Below are 20,431 nucleotides of genomic sequence, written 5' to 3' on the forward strand. Positions count from 1 at the left end.
GGCTGCCAGAATATTACACTCTTTCTCCACTGTCTGTGTGCACCGTACCTGCCTGGAGTGAGGCACCCCATTGGGTCTCAGGCCACAGGAGGTGGCTGTATAAGTCTGTTTTCATATTGCTATAAATAACTGCTCAGGACTCGGTAATTCAGAAAGGAAAGAGGTTTAGTTGACTCACAGTTCCGCATGGCTGGGGAAGCCTCAGGAAACTTACAAACATGGCGGGAGGTGAAGAGGAAGGAAGGACCTTCTTCACAAGGCAGCAGGAGGGAGAACAAACACAGGAGGAACTACCGAACACTTATAAAAGCATCAGATCTTGTAAGAACTCACAATCACAAGAACAGCATGGGGGAACCATCCCCATGATTCAATTACCTCCACCTGGTCTCTCCCTTGACATGATTTTGGGGGTTATGTGGATTTTGGGAATTATGATTTAAGATGACTCAGGTCACTTTGGAGGTGAACCATGTGCTTTGGAGGAATGGCAGGACCTCACAGTCCTCACTTTATCCACAATATTTCCCTTCTTCTGTGGGTTCTCACCCATTCTTGCCACCATCATCACGTTGGCCCAAATGTGGCCAAATGACTCTTGTATACTTGAGACAAGACTGGAATGTTTCAATAAAAACTGAAACTGGAAAATAGACACATTGAGTTACACACAACCAGATAATCTGGCTAATGTGCTGGAGTTCACTTACCTTCAGCTTGTGGCTCATCTCCAGCTCCCTGTAGCTTTCCAGGTGATACATGGCATTGTGATACCCACCATCAAGGAGGATGAGTACACAGGGGTCTGTGAAGTCATTCTGTACACTATTCTAGATACTCGAAGTAAGCTTTTTTAAAAGACTTGAAGAGTAAAAATACATTTTCAGACTGTCACCATCTTAACACTTTTTTCCATTAACACTGACCTCGCATGCATTAAATAACACTTAGAATGCATTACCTAAAAAGTAACAAATAACTTGACTTGCTCATTCTTATATTTAAACATTAATTTTTTTTTTTTTTTAGACAAAGTCTCACTCTGTCACCCAGGCTGGAGGGCGGTGGCACGATATCGGCTCAGTGAAACCTCTATCTCCTAGGTTCAAATGATTTTCATGCCTTAGCTTTCCCAGTAGCTGAGATTACAGGTGTGTGGTGCCAATTGTACTTTTAGTAGCTAATGTCTTTGTATTCTTAGTGAAGACAGGGTTTCACCATGTTGGTCAGGCTGGTCTCTAGCTACGGGCCTCAAGCAATCTGCCACTTGGGAGGCTTGGCCTCCCAAAGTGCTGGAATTACAGGCATGAGCCACTGTACCTGGCCCTAAAAATTAATTCTTGCCTTGAATAAAGAATCATGGAGCACACTAAGCTGTTGTTCACAAGTAACAGACAGGAAAGCTACCCCATATTTATGGCTTGAAAGAGTCAACATAGTAAAGATGTTGAGTCTGCTCACATTGATCTATAGATTTAATGTAATCCCTGTCAAAACCTCAGCAAGGTTTTATGTATTCATAGATAAGACTACTTTTAAATTTATATGGAAAAGGCTTAAAATAGCTAGAAAGAATCTTGAAAAGAGAATAAGGCAGGAGAAATCACTCTATCTGACATTAAGGCCTACTACACAGCTATAGGAATTAGAAACTGTGTTATTGGTGAAGGGCTATGTGCTATTGATGCAGAGGTCAATGGAACAGAAGAGAAAACCCAGAAACAGACCAACACAAATATGTTCAACAGATTTTTCATAAAAGTGAGAAACCAGTTCAATGGAGTGAAGATAACCTTCTCAACAAATGAAGCCGGAGCAACTGAACATCCGTAGGTAAAAAAGTGAAACTGGATCTCACACCTTACCAGAAATTAACTCAGAATGGATCACTGACTGAAATGCAAAACATAAAATTCTAAAACTTTTGAGAAGAAGGGCCAGGTGTGGTGGCTCATATCTATAATCCCAGCACTTTGGAAGGCCAAGGCAGGTGCATCACCTGAGGTCAGGCATTTGAGACCAGCCTGGCCAACATGGTGAAAGCCCATCTCCACTAATACAAAAATTAGCTGGGCATGGTAATGCACACCTGTAATCCCAGCTACTCTGGAGGCTGAGGCAGGAGAGTTGCTTGAACCCAGGGGGTGGAGGTTGCAGTGAGCTGAGATCGCACCATTGCTCTACAGCTTGGGTGACAAGAATGAAACTCGGTCAAAAACAAACAAACAAACAAACAACTCTTGAGAATAAGATAGCAGAAAACTTTGGGCATCCAGGGCTAGGCAAATAATTTTTACGCTTGACTCATCTAGGAAGCTGGATATAGATGGAGGGTGGGAATGAGATGTGCAAGGTATTGGTTTGCTCAAGGCTTGGAGATCTTGCCTTCTCTTTCTTCAGGGCAGTATATATGCAACGAAGCATTTGCCGCTTCTATTTCAAATGGAAAATTATACAACTACATGTCTTCTTCGCTGTTTTCCCTCCCCAGAACTCTAGGGTCTGCAGCATTAGAATTATTGGTCCCCAAAGGGGACACACGCACCTGGAAACCCAGCAAGGGACCCACTGAATACACCGTATGATGGCTCCCTGGGCACTTTGGGATCCATGTGTCCAGGAACCAGCAGATAAGACAATGGGTGACCATCTTGTTAGGGGCTATGTTTTGGTTGTGTTCCCACCCAAATCTCATTCTGAATTGTAATTCCCATAATCCCCACATGTCATGGGAGGAACCAGGTGGAGATAATTGAATCATGGGGTTGGTTTCCCCCATCTCGTTCTCATGATAGTGATTTCTTACAAGATCTGATGGTTTTACAGGGGGTTTTCCCCTTCATTGGGCACTCATTCATTCTCCTTCCTGCCACCCTGTGAAGAAGGACGTATTTGCTTCCCCTTCCGCCATGATTGTGAGTTTCCCAAGGCCTCCCCTGCCATGCTGAACTGTGAGTCAGTTAAACCTCTTTCCTTTATAAATGACCCAGTCTTGGGTAATATCCTTGCAGCAACATGAGAATGGACTAATATAGGGGCAATTGATTTGGTCAGCAGAAGGAGGCAGGGCTGCTTTCATACAATAAGGACAGAGAATAATATGGGTGGAGCTCAGGTGACTCAGTTGGGTACCTCTTGGTACTTCTTACCCAACTATGTCTGTGAGTGGACAAGCGCTAGCAGCTCCAACCTGAAAAGGAAGGATATGGTTACCAAGGGCTCAGACTCCAACCCCACTCCAAGGAAAGAAGATTAGGGTCACACCACTGGGTAGGCCACGGAGACCAGTAGAAGAGGTAGCAGAGGGCAAGAAAGGTAGAATGGATAGTGAAGGAAGGAGATGATGAGTGTCAATTGCAGCCCTGAGACTGGAGGAAGTAACAGGGGCTGTTTGTTTTACTAACCTCCTTCTTCTAAGCTTGCCTGCACGGGGGGGTCAATGCAACTTTATAATAGCCATCCAAACTCACTGGGCTTGTGTTTATCATACCTCCAATATGTTTTGAATGCCTGAGTCACTGCACTAGTCAACACACCATCCCAGCTCACTGCTGGTGAAAAGTTTAGCAGTTGGGCAGCCACTTTGCACTAAAGGCTGCCTGTACACCATCTCCTTATCACTTGGGTATGGAGGGACCCAGTCCTCCAACTCCATCTTAGCTTTCTTGGTTTTTTTTTTTTTACACAGAGTCTCAATCTATTGTTCAGGCTGGAGGGCAGTGGTGTGATCTTAGCTCATTTCAACCTCTGCCTCCCAGGTTAAAGCAATTCTTGTGCCTCAGCCTCCCAACATAGCTGGGATTACAGGTGTGCATCACCATGCTTGGATAATTTTTAGTAGAGATGGGGTTTTGCCACGTTGGCCAGTCTGGTCTCGAACTCCTGACCTCAAACAATCCACTCTCCTCGGCCTCCCAAAATGCTGGGATTACAGGGGCGAGCCACTGTGCCTGGCCCCCATCTTAGCTTTTTGAGCAGGCTTTTTCAGACCACTTCTGGTGCCAACTATTGCTGGATCCTCAGAGAAGCAGACACCAACACAGAGTCACTATTGCAAAAGCTTTATTGGGAAATAAGACTTGTAAAAGGAAAATGAAGGAAGCGGATGGGACAGGGAAAGCCGGATCATAATGCAGACCTGACAAGGTCTCTCTGAAGACGAATGAGACACTCTGGAACAAAGACTGCAGGTTGGAGGAGTCCTATATTGGGCAGAAATGAATAGTCTCCTGGGTCCCTACCTTGCTTAGTCACTAGGCCCAGGCTTCCCCAAGAAGAGGGCTTGACAGCAGTGGCAACCCCTCAAAGAACAAAAGGGGCTGTCATGAACCATGCTCATCAAAGCCGCACAACAAGTCTTTTCTGGAAGAGGGATCTGAACCTGCATGCATCTCCACAGCTGCCATCTGGGGCACTTTCTACCCCCACTGGTTGTCAAGTGATCCTTTATTGAGATATTTTCCTTTGTGCTTCTTAACAAGCTGGGCATTCCAATGCACCACTGCTGATGTCATGAGGGTGATGGCCATCAGCATTGTAGCCCACAGATGGTCCTGTCCCCAGGGTCTCTTTAATTGTTCCAGAGAGTTCCCTAACTAAAGATCGGTGCTGCATCTGTCAGGCAATGTTGACATTCTCATCAGGTGATATTTCCATCGTGTTTAATGTTTTTCTGTTTCTTTCTGTCTCCTGGAGGTTCCTTGAGGGCTTTGATGATCAGGGCAGAGGCAGAAGGTACTACCTCAGTCTGTACATGTCTGTTCTGAATGGTCAGTTTCACTATAATCCTCAGATCCTTCAAGTCACCGGTTGCCTTGGCAATGTTGTTACCTATGTGTTTTGGAGACAGACACGGGGGTTGATCTTTGGGGCCAGCACAGATGTGGGACCAACATAATTTCCAGTGCATTTTGGACTTTAATCTTTTTGGGGTCAAACTTAGGTGGCATGGTGGAGGTAGATGGTGTTGGATGAACCTGGATTCAGGACAAACAAAGAAAGTTGCACATTGGCCTACTCCCAGCTACAAACTGAAAGCTGGGCACTTTTTCTCATGGCAGACACAGGCACAGCTGAGCAAGGCCAAATGCGCAAGCACAGGCCCAGCCCCTGCTTGCATCACATCTGCTAACACCCAGCTGGCTGGAGCAAGTGAGATGGCCCACCCTAATGACAAGTTCAAGGAAGTACACTCTGCCCACCATGAGGCCATGGCAAGGGTGGGTATGCAACAGGGGAGTGAAGAATTGGGATGAAATAATTAGATCCACACAGGATAAAGGTCCTTTGGAAACAGTTGAGCTCTGGCCACATTAGTTACTATGGTCACTATTACCATTATTTGTTACTATTATTATCACCTGTTCAGCAGACCAGGTCCCCTAAGCCAAGTGGTGTCACAGACAGCTCTCAGGAAGGAAAATCACTTGAGGAAACACCTAAGATCAGGTTTGGGATCTGCAATTCAAAACTGCAGTTAGGGGATAGAAAAGATCAAATGTAGCACAAAGCAACCACCACACTATCCTCCCAAAGCCCCTGCCAGACAGCTCCAGGGCTGGCCCAGCAGATCAATAGCAATCTGGGGTGCTAGGGAGGGCGCCATCTGAGTAGTTCAGATGAACTGAACATGATGAGTTGCCGGCTGCTTCCCGAGTCCTTGGGGAAGCACACGCACCATCCACTTAGCGCTGGAGCCTGGCTGTTCTCCGGGCACTCCTACCCCGTCTTCCTGGCGGGGCTTAGATGCTCCTGCCTCTTCCACCAGCTCCTCCTGCCCTGCATGCTCCAGGGAGGATGGAGACCTCCGGGCACCCCCAGGCCAGGAGATGCTGCCCAGAGGCCCTGGGAAAGCTCTTCCCCGGCTTTTGCTTCCTCTGCTTTCTGGTGACCTACGCCCTGGTGGGTGCTGTGCTCTTCTCTGCCATTGAGGACGGCCAGGTCCTGCTGGCAGCAGATGACGGAGAGTTTGAGGAGTTCTTGGAAGAGCTCTGCAGAATCTTGAACTGCAGTGAAACAGGTAGGTGCCTCACCTGGACAAGGGGGGCCTTTTCTCTGTGGTGGCAGCAGTTCCCTGAAAGCAGAGGGCTGCCTTCCAGGAGGCTGGGTCTGGGAGCTGCCTGCCTGTATCCTCCTCATGCCTGGGCACTTTAGGCGAGTAACTTCTTTCTGAGCCTCCATTTTCTTCTCTGAAGTATAGGGAGACTAGCCACCTCTTGGTGTTGCTGTGAAGAATGCAGGAAAAGCCCTGAGCACCCAGGAGGTGCTCGGGAAAGACCAGCTCCCCTTCCTGTGCCTCTTCTCCCACCCCCATCTGGACCAGCAGGCTCAGGGGAGGATGGATTTCCAGGAGTGGGTGGGGTGGGGTGCATGGGTGAGCAAATCCAGGGCTGGGGTTGCAGGGCTAGGTTGGTTCTCAGAACTATGTCTGCCTGACCCAGGATGCAGTTTGCAGGGATGAGAATTTAGGGAACAACCCAAACTGGGTTTGAATCCCAGCAGAAGCCCTGGCCCCCACACCCCCACTTCCTCTTCCAAACACCTTTTCTGCTGTCTGGCTCAGGAGAATGGGGAGGTAGGGGCAGGTCCTGGCTCTTGTCCCAGCTGCTCTCCCAGCTTGCTCTGCAATCCATGGAGGCAAAGCTTTGCTCTCTTTGGATCTCAGTCTGCAGGAGAGAAAGGGACCCTCAATCTCAGGCCTGCCGGTCACAGGGACCCTGTGAGAAGCAGAGGAGACAAGGAACACTCAGGATCTTGGAAGACAGAAGGCACTTAATAGTGTCCTCATTGCGTTTTATTTATATTTAGTTACGTATTTCTACCCTGCTCTATTCTGCAAAGGAAGCTCGTTATTGCAGTCAACAGAGCAAGATAAAATAAGGGAGAGTAGATAAATAAAAGACAAAGGGAAACCAGACTCTAAAAGTCAGGAGAAGAGCAGGGTGCAGGGAGCTCCTCCCCTCCCACTCCTGTATGGGGGCTCCACCCACAGTGCCCACCTTGCCTTGGGAACAGTTGCAGCTCCCGGAGACAAGAGGCTGGTCCAGGGAGGCAGTCTCCTGTCTGTGGAGGGTCCCACTCCCTGCACCCTTGCCAGACTGACGCCAGCCTGCTCTGTGGATCTGGAAGTTTGTTGCCAAATGGACACTGTGCCATCGTAGGGTCTAGACTATCAGCAAGTTCAAGGCTCTCCAAGCCAGCGACACATCAGAATCACAGGGAGACTGCCTAGAGTACACATTCCCAGGCTCTTCTCCAAATGCGCTCAATCAGGATCTCCAGGGCTGGGCTGAGAATCTTATTTTTAAAGTTTGCAGGATAAAGCCAAGCATGGTGGCTCACGTCCATAGTCCTCTCAGTTTGGGAGGCCAAAGTGGAAGAATCATTTGATGCCAGGAGTTTGAGACCAGGTCTGGGCAACGAGATGAGACCCCGTCTCTACAAAAGATTTTAAAATTTAGCCAGATGAGGTGGCATACACTTGTAATCCCAGCGACTTGGGAGGCTGAGCCTAGGAGTTTGAGGCTACAGTGAGCTGTGATTGTGCCACTGCACTCCAGCCTGGATGACAGAGTCAGACATGTCTCAAAAATAAACAGAAAAATAAATACAAATAAAGTTTCTCAGGTGATTCCAATGCACAGCAGGGTATGGGAACACAGAGCTGGTCCCACTCCATTTTGTATGGCTTGTCACTGGAGGTTAAAATGTTCCATAGGGTTAGACACATGTAGACCCTGTGACAAACACTTCACACAGTATCTCCCTTAATCCTCACAAGAACCCTGTATGTTGGGTAGACGTTGTCTCTTTCTTACAGATTAGGAAATTAAGGCCTCGGGAAGTTAAGCAATTTGTCCAAGTTTGCAAACTAGACAAATGGAGCCAGGGATTTAACCCCATGTATTTGGATTACAGATTCTGAACCTTTCACCACAATCTCATGCTGCCTCTCTGATGGGGAAACTGAGGCTCAGAAAACAGCCTCTTGTCCACAGTTACAGAACTGTCAGGGTCAGAGCTGGGTCTGGAATTCAGGTGTGTAGCCTCCCAGGCTGGTGCCAATTAAAATGAGTAGCAACTTCCTGCTGGATGCCAGGCTCAGTGCTGTTCTCTTCAGGCCAAACCAGAGTCCAGCAGGGGCCTCGGGGGTCCCAAAGCCCACTGGCTGCCCAGGCCAACTGAGCCATTTGGGAACCTCTCTGGGAAACCAGGGTTCCCGACCCCATTCTTTTGGGCCTGGGAAACAATGTTTAGGAAGCCAAGTTTCGCAGCCCTGGAGGAGACACTCACTGGCAGCTGGTGCCCACAGACCACAGCATGATAATATGGTTATCAAATTCCATCAAGCTTTTAAAATTTTTATTTTTTAGACGGATACTCACTCTGTCACCCAGGCTGGAGTGAAGTGGCATGATCTTAGCTTACTGCAACCTGCACTTCCCAGGTTCAAGTGATTCTCCTGCCTCAGCCTCCCGAGCAGCTGGGACTAAAGGCGTGCGCCACCATGCCTGGCTAATTTTTGTATTTTTAGTAGAGACAGGGCCTCACCATGTTGGCCAGGCTGGTCTCGAACTCCTGACCTCAAATGATCCACCCTCCTCAGCCTCCCGAAGTGCTGGAACCACAGGTGTTAGTCACAGTGCCAGGCAAACTCCATCAAGCGTAATGACCCCCAGGAGTGGGTATGATTTGCATCTGGGTAACAGCTTGCTTTTCCTGAAAGCCTTTTGCTTTTAGTGCTTGAAAACCCTGTGTGAGAGGCAGAGCAAAAGTAGTCTTCCTTTGAGGAATGAAAGAAATGGAGGTTCAGAAAGTTAAAAAGCGAAGGCTGCACAGCAAAGCCAGGACTAAGCTCTGATGGGGCCCCCAGGGGCCTTTCTGTTAGTGCTCTTCTCCTAGGGCCCTGTGGCCTCCTTATCTCCATGGGGACCACAGGCAGGACCCAGGATGCAGAAATATTTTAAAAGGGCTGGGTGCAGTGGCTCACGCCTGAAATTCCAGCACTTTGGGAGGCCGCGGCAAGTGGATCATGAGGTCAGGAGTTCAAGACAGCCTGGCCAAGATAGTGAAACCCCATCTCTACTAAAAATACCAAAATTAGCTGGGCATGGTGGCAGGCACCTGTGATCCCAGTTACTTGGGAGGCTGATGCTGAAAATTGCTTGAACCTGGGAGGTGGAGGTTGCAGTGAGCTGAGATCGCGCCACCATACTCCAGTCTGGGTGACAGAGTGAGACTCTATCTCAAAAAAACAAAAACAAAAACAAAAACAAAAGAAATATTTTAAAGGAAGACTTCGATTACTAAGCTTTAGTGTTGATACTAACCACAAGGCGAGGGGGCTGCTGGTCTTTGGGGAAGACTATCCCTTTCTCCTGGGCGGGGCTTATCTTGACGAGCAGAACCTTTCCCCCACACTCTTGGTCATGTCTTTCTCCAGTGGTGGAAGACAGGAAACAGGACCTCCAGGGGCATCTGCAGAAGGTGAAGCCTCAGTGGTTTAACAGGACCACAGACTGGTCCTTCCTGAGCTCGCTCTTTTTCTGCTGCACCGTGTTCAGCACCGTGGGTAAGTGCAAAGCCACAGTCTCCCCGCAGTGGCCCTGGGAAGGGTGGGCTTCTGGATGGCAAAGGCCACTGGAATTGGGGTGTGGAGATGACCCTCCTCTTCCTCCCTCCCTCCTTTCCTTTCTTCCTCCTTTCCTCAAATCTATATTGCACGCCTACAAACAGCAGCAGCTGCACTGGCCGACACTTTTGCACGAAGATGCGTCAGGCCCTGTTTTAAGTCCTTTACGCTGATTAGCTCATCTAAGCCTCACCACGAGGTGGGTACAATTATTGTTCCCACACTCTAGTAGGTCCGTTGGTTTTGAAAAGTCATACAGTGCATGTGCTTTTGAACCCAGCCACTTGGGTCTAGACTCAGCACCCCGCCGCCTCTCTCCATGTACAACTTACTGTGCACCTGGCACATAGAAACTGGGAGGGAGATGCCTCCCTGCCCTTATGGGTGAAACTCTGGTTTAGTGGCCCCTTTGAGGACATGACCATGTGGCTGGAGGGGAGAGATGGTCAGGTGACTGGTGGGGGATGCTGCGGGAATTAGGCCTTCTGGACTGGGGGTGTGATGCCACTGGGCCAGCAGTAACTAAGGCCCCTCTGGTGATTAAGGGCTTACTCCTATCTGGTTGGCCCATCCCCAGCTTTCTTTCTGGTGGGGCAGCAGGGAGGCCAGGTTGGAGGGGCCAAACCAGGCCTGGCAAGAACCTCCCGTGCCGGGACGGGGGTCAGAGGAGGTAGAAATGGTGGAGGTGCTCTCAGCCACAGGGCCGAAGCTCTTGGGTCAGAGCCCTCACCAGGACTGTGGCCTATCACTCAGCCCCTGCCCCTTTTGGCTGGCAAAAGGGACTGTGGCTCCTCTCCTCCTTCAAGAGAGAATTACCCATCCCTAGAAGGGTCTGGCCTACAGGGGCCGCAGAGAGAGGCTGGGGGCCTCACGCTAAAGTTCAGGGCCAGCCTGCGTTGGAGCTGTGTGATCTCCAGCAAGGGATGTTACCCCTCTGAGCCTTGTACTGGATTTATAAGCCCTCCTAGACCTGACTCTTAAGGTCAGCTGACGACTATACATGTAAGTGGCAGCCAGCATCCCCTCAGAAGCAACTAATAGAAAACCCAACTCGCCTGGCTTAAACCGCAAGGAGAATGTCACCTTGCAAGTAAGAAGTCCAGTGGGAGGACAGCTCTAGGCTGACACGCAGCTCATGCCCAGTGCCATATGCAGTTGTGGCACTAGGCATCAGGTTTTCCCCATCCTTCTGCCCACTGGGCCACAAGAGGCCACCACGGTCCACACCCCATCTGAGCATAACTGTGTCTTACATAGAAGGGGCTGCGTCTCTCTCCATGTTTCATCATCAGCGATGATGTCTTCCTGGGAGCCTCCCACCCTCCTCTAAGCTGGTCCCAGGCAGGGGGATTGGAGCACTAGGGTGACTAAGACCAATTGGATCTGCTCCTAAATCAGCTGGGGGCACAGTGGCATTGCAGGGAAGAAAGGAGGGAATGGCTGCTGGGTGGGCAACTGGTGTCTGCTGCACCCAGCTTCAGAAATGGCCACACAGCCCCCGGAAAGCTCTGACCGTCCCCACATGGTTTCACCCATTCGCCTGAGTGCTTTTATTTAATTATTTAATTTGAGATGGAGTCTTGCTCTGTCACCCAAGCTGGAGTACAGTGGCATAACGTAGGCTCACTGCAACCTCCGCTTCCCTGGTTCAAGAGATGCTTGTGTCTCAGCCTCCTGAGCAGCTGGGATTATAGGCGAGCACCACCATGCCTGGCTAGTTTTTATATTTTACTAGAGTGAGTTTTCACCATGCTGGCCAGGCTGGCCTCAAACTCCTGACCTCAGGTGATCTGCCTGCCTCGGCCTCCGAAAATGCTGGATTAGAGGCGTGAGCCACTGTGCCCGGGCTGGTTCACCCGAATGTTCGTGCAGGCAGGGATGGGTAAGGGACAGAAAGAGTAAGGACAGCAGCTATACCACTCAGCCCATGCCGGGCATGGGGTCCGGGTCCTTCTCTTGTGCAATTCTCACCACAACCCCACAAGGTAGGTGCTGTGACTATCGCATTGCACAAACAAGTGGGCTCATACTCTAAGAGGGAATCACTGTGAGCAAGTCACAGGCAGGGCTGAGGTCAAACCTCAAAGCTGACCTTTCCAGGGGAACCCATAGCTCAGGGGATGTTTTGAGGAAACAACAGTTCCAGGAGAACAGCAACTGTAAGAAAGACTCGGAGATGTGCAAAGGGGCTGCGAGTTAAGGGGTTTACTTTATCTTTTTGTTTGCCTCAATAATTTTTTTTTTCTTTTTGAGACAGAGTCTCACTCTGTTGCCCAGGGTGGAGTGCAAAGGTGCCATCTCGACTCACTGCAACCTCTGCCTCCAGGGTTCAAGTGATTCTCCCACCTCAGCCTCCTGAGTAGCTGAGATTACAGGCACCTACCATCACGCCGAGCTAATTTTTGTATTTTGGGTTTTTTGTTTTTGTTTTTGTTTTTGGAGATGAAGTCTCACTCTGTTGCCCAGGATGGAATGCAGTGGCACGATCTCAGCTCACTGCAACATCTGCCTCCTGGGTTCAAGTGGTTCTTCTGTGTCAGCCTCCCAAGTAGCTGGGATTACAGGCATGTGCTGTCACACCTGGCTAATTTTTGTATTTTTTGGAGAGACAGGCTTTCACCCTGTCAGCCAGGCTGGTCTTGAACTCCTGACCTCAGGTGATTCACCCACCTCAGCCTCCCAAAGTGCTAGGATTACAGGCATGAGCCACCACACCCTGCTTCCTTAAGAATTTAAATTGGTCCAGGCACCTTGGCTTATGCCTATAATCCCAGAACTTTGGGAGGTTGAGGTGAGAGTTGGAGACCAGCCTGAAAATATAACGAGACCTCATCTCCCCCCCCCCCCCCCACACACACACACTCAATTAGCTGGGCATGGTGACATGTGCCTGTAGTTCCAGCTACTCAGGAGGCTGAGGTGGGAGCATCACTTGAGCCCTGGAGGTCGAGGCTGCAGTGAGCCATGATCGCACCACTGCACTCCAGCCTGGATGACAGGGTCAGCCTGGATGGCAGAGCCTGCCTCAAAAACAAACCAACAAACAAAAAAACAAAAAAAAATTTAGATGTATCTGAGGCAGGATTTCTCAACCTCAGCCCTGTCGTCATCTTTCAGGGGATAATTCTTTGCAGTGGAGGCTCCTGTGCGATGTAGGCTGTTGAGCAGCATCTCTGGCTTCCACCCACCAGATGCAATAGTGCTTTCCCCATTGTCCCTACTCATTACGGCAGCCACAAAAGTTTCTGGGCATTGCCAAATGTCTCTTGGGAGGCAAAAGTGCCCCCTGTTGAGAACAAATGATCTATTGCAATGGTTATCAAAGTGCGGTCCCCGAGTAACATTGACATCACGGGGGAACTTGCTAGAAATGCAAATTAATTCTCAGGTGTCATTCTAGACCTACTGAGCCAGAAACTATGACTGTGGGACCCAGCAATCTGTAGTTTAGAAAGTTCTACCTGTGATTCTGATGTGTGCTAATGTTTGAGAGGCGTGCCCTGGTTGCATATCAGAGTCACTTTCAGAGCTTTTGCAAGATCCTGTGTAGACCCTGCCCCAGACCAAGCAATCAGAGTCTCTAGAGACCAGGCCCAGGTATTTTTCAGGACCCTCCAGGTGATCCTAATGGGAGTCATTGATCTAATGGGAAATGCATTAGCTTGGCTTAAATTCTAAGAAGGCAATGCTACTGCCCATTGTACAAGTCAATTAGGACATCATGCCACCCAGTAATTACAACTGGAAGAGGATGTTGGGGAATGTTCTGCACTGTCCATAATCAATAACGGTGTTTGAAAGTCTCTCTGGCAATACTGCTTCCTGCCCTGCATCTCTGGGTCGTCTGAAATGCACCTGGCCTTGATGCTAAGAACGGGAGACCTGACAGGTATGAGGCCGGTCAATCCCTGGTCATTCCCAACTGGGTCAGCCCTCTTGGATTACAAAGGAAAGTGCATGGGCTATTAAGTACTCACAGGCTAAGTGCAGTGAACTGATTGTATCAAAATATATGAATGCATTATTAGAAATAATGAGTTCCATTATGCATTTCAGCATTCAATAACTAGGATAGTTAGTACATTCCCTTTGTAGGGGTTGTGTGCTGAGACCTTGCTTCCTTGAAACATTTTCAGGAATGTGACATAATGCATATTTTGGATTGCCAAAGTGTCTCACCCAGAGGCAGCCGGAAAGGCTTTGTTTATAAGCCTCTAAATCTACCTTCGCCAAGGACAGCAGTGGATTCAGGTGGATTTACAGTGCCTGCTCTGTGCTCAAATCCCAGCTCCTTTCAAACACCGCAATCAAACAATCCCCTTGCCTTGCTAAGATTTCTGCCAAAGTTGTCTAACCAGTCTCTACAGGTCTCTCCTCTCTGCTCCCGCCTTAGCCAAAGCCCCCTTCACCTCTCACCTGGGCGGGAAACACAGCCTCCCCACTCATCTTCCTGTGTCCATCTGAAGTCCTCCAATTCACTATCTGTGATGCTGTCAGCATAATCTTTTCAAGATGCAAACCTGATTGGGCGTGGTGGCTCACTCCTGTAATCCCAGCACTTTGGGGGCTGAAGTGGGCAGATCACTTGAGGTCAGGAGTTCGAGAACAGACTGGCCAACATGGTGAAACCTTGTCTCTACTAAAAATACAGAAATTAGCCAGGCATGGTGGTGGGTGCCTGTAGTCCCAGCTACTCAGGAGGCTAGGGCAGGAGAATTGCTTTAACCTGGGAGGTGGAGGTTGTAGTAAGCTAAAGTCATGCCACTTCACTCCAGCCTGGGCAACAGAGCGAGACTCCATCTTAAAAAAAAAAAAAGATGCAAACATGGTTTTATTAGTTTCCTGTGGCTGCTGTAATAAATTCCCACAAACTCGGTGGCTTGAAGCAATAGAAATTTATTCTGTCAAGATCTGGAAGCCGGGTGCGGTGGCTCACGCCTGTAATCCCAGCACTTTGGGAGGCCGGGGCGAATGGATCATGAGGTCAAGAGATCGAGACCATCCTGGTCAACATGGTGAAACCCCGTCTCTACTAAACGTACAAAAAATTAGCCGAGCACGGTGGTGCGTGCCTGTAGTCCCAGCTACTCGGGAGGCTGAGGCAGGAGAATTGCTTGAACCCAGGAGGCGGAGGTTGTCATGAGCCGAGATTGCGCCATTGCACTCCAGCCTGGGTAACAAGAGCAAAACTCCATCTCGGAAAAAAAAAAAAAAAAAAAGAATCTGGAGCCCAGAAGTTTGAAATCAATTTTACTGATTTCAAAAATCAAGGTGTTGGCAGAGCAATGCTCCCTCTGAGGCTCTAGGGAAGGATCCTTCCTTGCCTCTTCCTTGGCAGCTTCTGGTGGCTGCCAGCATCCCCTGGCTTGCAGCCGCATCACTCCGGTCTCTGCTTCTGAGGTTGTATTGCCTCCCCTTCTCTATGTGTAAAATATCTTGCTCTGCATCTCCCTTATCAGGACACTTATAATGGTACCTAGGGCCACACACACAATCCAGGATAACTTCCTCATCTCAAGATCCTCAAAGTGGATCCTCAAAGACCCACTTTCCAAATAAGGTAGCATTGACAGATTCCAGGAGTTAGGACTTGACTATCTTTATTTGGGGGCTGTCATTTTTCAGCCTTCCATACTGATCAAGGTACTCCCCCATCTACCATGGATGCCCTTAGATGCTGCCCACCTCCCGGCCTCACCTTGCTCCCTTCCCCTACCTTCCTGTACACTAGCCATACTGGCCTTCTCTTGGTTCCTTAAACCTGGTTGACAGCTACACTCAGGGTGACACTTTGGTGAAAAATTAGAAAATCACATCCCTTGCTAGGCAGATACAGCCCTGTGCCCTGAGCCCTGAGTTCCGAGCTTGGTAGTGCACTGAGGCTAGGTTTCTGCACCCAGTCAGCTCCCAATCACCCCCTCGGTATATATGCAGTACACACAGTACACAAGTACCCACTGTCACTCTATGGATAGCCCTTTGTTGAACCTGCCACGGGGTCTTTGCACAGGCTGCTTCCTCTCTTTTCACCTGGCTAGTTCTTGGCCCCCTCCCAATATCAGCTCAAAATCACCTCACCAGAAAATCTTTCCTGCCTAAATTCAGGATGGGGACTTTTTTTTTTTTTTTTTTTTTTTTTTTTTTTTTTGAGACAGAATCTTGCTCTGTTGCCCAGGCTGGAGTACGGTAGCATGATCTCAGCTCACTGCAATCTCTGCCTCTTGGGTTCAAGTGATTCTCATGCCTCAGCCTCTCAAGTAGCTGGGATTACAGGTATGCACCATGATATCCAGCTAGTTTTCATATTTTTAGTAGAGATGGGGTTTTGCCATGTTGGCCAGGCTGGTCTTGAACTCCTGACCTCAAGTGATCTGCCCACCTCTGCTCCCCAAAGTGATGGAATTACAGATGTGAGCCACCACACCTGTCCTAGGATGAGTGCCTTTGTTCTGATCATTCATGGAATGGTCTGCTCTTTCACTTCATTATTGATCTCCATTTGTAATTATATACTCCCTAGTGTAGTTTTAAAAATTAATATCTGCCTCTCTTACCAAACCAGAGACTCAGATAGGTCATATCCCATATCTACTTTTCTTAGCACTATGTACCCAGTGCATGCAGTAAGTACTCAATAAATACTGAATGAATGAATCATGCACATACAGAGTTAACCAACACTGCCGTACCTAGTGGAACCAGCCAGATTGGTGTGGAGTGCTCTGGGTTGGATGTAAACTGATGAGACTCTTTAAGAACTGCAGTTCTCTCCCCTCCACTTGGAACCATGGTGAGGGTGGGCAACCTGAATGCCCCCCCTAATCCTAGAAGGCAGAGCCTGAGGCCAAAGTTTGCCACAGGGAGCTATACTCCTGGAGGAAGTTGGGGCTTAGCCAGTGGAGGAGTTGCCTTCAGATTAATTTACAAATTGGGCTGGGGTTTTCTGTATTAATAATCCTTTATGACATTAAAAATTAAACATAGGCATTAAATGCAAAAGCTTTGTCCTCTGCTTGTTGAAGTCATTGATGCTTGCCTACTCCAGAAGATTCAGCCACCTGTGCTCTGGGGTTTGATGTCTCTCTGCTTCTGCCCCTCTGTAGGTGCAAGGGGAGGGGAAGGGCTCCTTAAGGGGGTGGAGACCTCGACCCACCCCTTCCTCTGCTTGGCTTCCGGGTTCTCTCTGGTTGAAGGGTCCTGCCCCCTGGATGCTTCCGAGGATGACAGCACTGGTTGGGGATCTAAGAGTCCTATGGATTTGACTCCCAGCTCTACTACGTATCATATGTATGCTCATGGCCAAGCTGTTGTTTCCTCAATGGTGATAACAATACCTCCCTATGAAGGCTGACTGTTACCCAGCCCACAGGAAGTGCTCACTAGGAAGCTAAGGTCTTTAGGACCCCACCATTTATCAATTGCACACTGTGTGTCAAGCACGGGCCTTATGTAATCCTCCAAGCTAGTCAATATGCAGAGATTTTTATCTGTAAGATGGCATTGTCATCTCCATCTTACAGATAAAAATCCCAAAAATGTGAGCAGTCGAGTAATGTTATCACAAATGGCAGAGCTGGGATTCAAACCGTGGTCTTTCAGAACCTAGATGCTAGAAGGCTAATTGTTTCACTGTCATTTAGGAACATGTTTGTCTAATCTGCTAAGCCACAAATGGCTCTGAGGGCAATTGTATTTTACTCATCTTCCTTCTTTCTGTTTTTCCTAATACTATGCACACTGCTGAGCACACCATGGGAACACAGCAAATGTCTCTTACATAGAAACAAATAGCCCAGCCCTCTTATGGAGGACAAGGGTGAGTGGCTTCTTAAAAGCCAGCACCTTCACGGAGGATAAAGGTGGCAACAGATATAATTAGAAGCTGTTCATCCTCTCTCACTTGTACTCATCCTGTCCTTCCAGGTCAGCTGAACCCATCCTTTAGGGGATGCTCAGAAATGGCCAGAGCAGAAAAAAAGGCAATCTGTTCACCCCAAACCTATGCTGGTGCCCTGCCAAGGAAATTTCAAGTCAAAGACCTGGATATCAGTTGTTCCTTATTCTAAAGGGAAGCCTGGTTTCACTCCCTTCCCCCCCACCAAAGCAGCCCTAATGCCAGACCAGTGGCTGAATGCTTTGAGATGAGTATTTTCAAAAACATTGTGTAAAATGTCATGCCAAGGAGGAGAAATGGCAGGAGGTCTCTTTAAAGCTTTTGCGGGGGGAAAAAGGGAAGAGGCCAGATGAAGTCTCTAAGCTCCATCTTCTCTTTCAGGGTATGGCTACATCTACCCCGTCACCAGGCTTGGCAAGTACTTGTGCATGCTCTACGCTCTCTTTGGTATCCCCCTGATGTTCCTCGTTCTCACGGACACAGGCGACATCCTGGCAACCATCTTATCCACATCTTACAATCGGTTCCAAAAATCCCCTTTCTTTACCCGCCCTCTCTCCAAGTGGTGCCCCCAATTTCTCTTCAAGAAAAAAACAGACCCCAAGCCCACAGATGAAGCCGTCCCTCAGATCGTCATCAATGCTGAAGAGCTTCCAGGCCCCAAACCTGGCACACGTCCTTCACGCACAAGCTGCAACATGGAGCTGTTTGAGAGACTTCGTGTGCAAGAGAAACAGAACACACTGCAACTGCCCCCACAGACCATGGAGAGGAGTAGCTCATGTCCCGAATTGGTGCTGGGGAGACTCTCGTACTCCATCATCAGCAACCTGGATGAAGTCGGACAGCAAGTGGAGAAGTTGGACATCCCCCTCCCCATTGTTGTCCTGATTGTTTTTGCCTACATTTCCTGTGCAGCTGCCATCCTCCCCTTCTGGGAGACACAGTTGGATTTTGAGAATGCCTTCTATTTCTGCTTTGTCACGCTGACCACCATTGGGTTTGGGGATACTGTTTTAGAACACCCTAACTTCTTCCTGTTCTTCTCCATTTATATCATCGTTGGAATGGAGATTGTGTTCATTGCTTTCAAGTTGGTGCAAAACAGACTGATTGACATCTACAAAAATGTTATGCTATTCTTTGCAAAAGGGAAGTTTTACTGCCTTGTTAAAAAGTGAAGGTTTCATTATCTCTCAAGTGACAGACACTGGCTGAGCTGGTTTTCTTGTGTTGTCTTTGAGGCTCATGTGATTAGATCAGTGGCACTGCAGCCTGTCACCTGAGACCTTGAGTCTTGGAGACAAATCCCTTATGAGAACTAAGTTCAGTCTTGAGGGCCTGCAGAAATTTGGCCAATGCTCTTTGTATCAGGATATTAGGAAAAAAAACTATTACCATTCTCCAAAGTCCAATGAATTTATCTGTCCTCTTTTTTTAAAAAAGCACCACCTTATGTAGATGAAGCAAACTTATGGATGTCTCTGCTTTCCTTAAAATATGAGAAAGAACACCTTTATTCTTGGAAGTTGTACTTTTTGTTAAATTAAAATTTCCTGAGCTGTTCTTTGTTACCTGAAAAAGAACTAGTGTGAACAACTTCTTTTCTTGAATGACTGCATGAGTGCATGTAAGACCAGTCCAGTCCCAGTCCCTGTCAAATACATAGATGCTGGATGTCACCAAAATGACAAAGTAGAAGCAATTGGGCTTCACTGTCCCTTACGGAAAACCAAAAACAACTATCTAGTGCCAAGATAATAACCACCAATATCACAGAACTCAAAACTGAGGCTTTGACAAACCCTGAGGCCACAGAAAAGCAAAAAACAGTGAGTGGAAGGTAGGTAACATGGACTTCTCATGACACCCCTTCCCCAAATTGTAAGTCACCATGTGGAAAAGTTCCCCGGACTTGTGATTTCTACAATGGAAAAAAGTAAGATCAAGGCAGCCAGCCAGCTTCCTCATCATCTTGAGTACCTATTCAGGAAAGCTTTCCTGCCTCAATCCACAGAAAGAATCATGAATACTTGTAGGGTAAGGGACCCCTGAAAGCTTCTGGAGTCCCATAGACATTGGAGGTGGGGCTAGCAGCCCACTGCATGAAACTCTGGGGCTGCTCTTCATCTCAGACAAACAAGACACAAAATAAGAGAGGTAGTTCTGCAGCATCACATTATATGAGGCACTCTCTACAGGCCCTCTGGGCAAGAACCCCTAGCCAGCTCCCCCCAAACACAGCTGGAGAATCCCCTTTGGTGCCCTTTATCTGTGACAAGGCAGAGCTTTGAACTTTTGCAAGAGTCATGACAAACTTGGGCTTAGGGTACTATTTAGTGCTGAAAAGGAGGCAGTGATCTAGGGCTAAAGGAACCAATAGGCAAAGTGCACAGAACATCTAAGCATACGTATCCTAAAGAGACCGAACTAACCCAGGCAGCAAAGACTGGAATAAATAATCATTCAATGTGAAGACATACATGTATGTCCATAAGAAACTGCATACACCAGGAACCATGACTTCTTCAAATGGGCAAAGCAAAGAGCCAGTGAGTGATGGGCCCAAACAAGACGGTAGGTAGTCTGTGAGCTCTCAGGTCACGAATTCAAAACAGCAGTCTTAAGAAAACACAACAAATGTCAAGGTAACACAGAAAACCAATTCATAAACCTATCAGAGAAATTTAACAGAGATTAAAATAATTTTAAAATATCAAACAGAAGTCTTGGAACTGAAAAGGACATTAGCTGAACTAAAAAACACATCACAAGGTCTCAACAACAGAACAGATCAAGCAGAAGAAAGAATTAGTGAACTCAAAGACAGGCTATTTGAAAATATACATTTGAAGGAGAGAAAATAGAACAATGAAAAGGAATAAAGAATGCCTACAAAATCTAGA

At 48.0% G+C, this 20,431-nt stretch overlaps 1 protein-coding gene across 1 annotated transcript; it reads left to right on the top strand.

Moving 5' to 3' along the window:
- The first annotated feature begins 5,796 nt into the window (after positions 1 to 5,796).
- KCNK18 (potassium two pore domain channel subfamily K member 18) lies at positions 5,797 to 18,706 on the top strand. Its single transcript, XM_003922163.1, has 3 exons — positions 5,797 to 6,019; positions 9,443 to 9,571; positions 17,907 to 18,706. Exons 1-3 carry the CDS (start codon positions 5,797 to 5,799, stop codon positions 18,704 to 18,706), a joined length of 1,152 nt encoding a protein of 383 aa, XP_003922212.1.
- The last annotated feature ends 1,725 nt before the right edge of the window (positions 18,707 to 20,431 follow it).

This window comes from Saimiri boliviensis, chromosome 12 (genome assembly GCF_048565385.1).
Source record: "Saimiri boliviensis isolate mSaiBol1 chromosome 12, mSaiBol1.pri, whole genome shotgun sequence".
In the NCBI taxonomy this organism is placed as follows: Eukaryota; Metazoa; Chordata; class Mammalia; order Primates; family Cebidae; genus Saimiri; species Saimiri boliviensis.

What these genes read in the sequence shown, in the direction of transcription:
- KCNK18 (XM_003922163.1), top strand. Translation starts at nt 5,797, where the DNA reads ATGGAGACCTCCGGGCACCCCCAGGCCAGGAGATGCTGCCCAGAGGCC. An exon ending in CTTGAACTGCAGTGAAACAG is followed by an intron (nt 6,020 to 9,442) that starts GTAGGTGCCTCA and finishes GTCTTTCTCCAG; the next exon opens with TGGTGGAAGACAGGAAACAG. An exon ending in CACCGTGTTCAGCACCGTGG is followed by an intron (nt 9,572 to 17,906) that starts GTAAGTGCAAAG and finishes CTTCTCTTTCAG; the next exon opens with GGTATGGCTACATCTACCCC.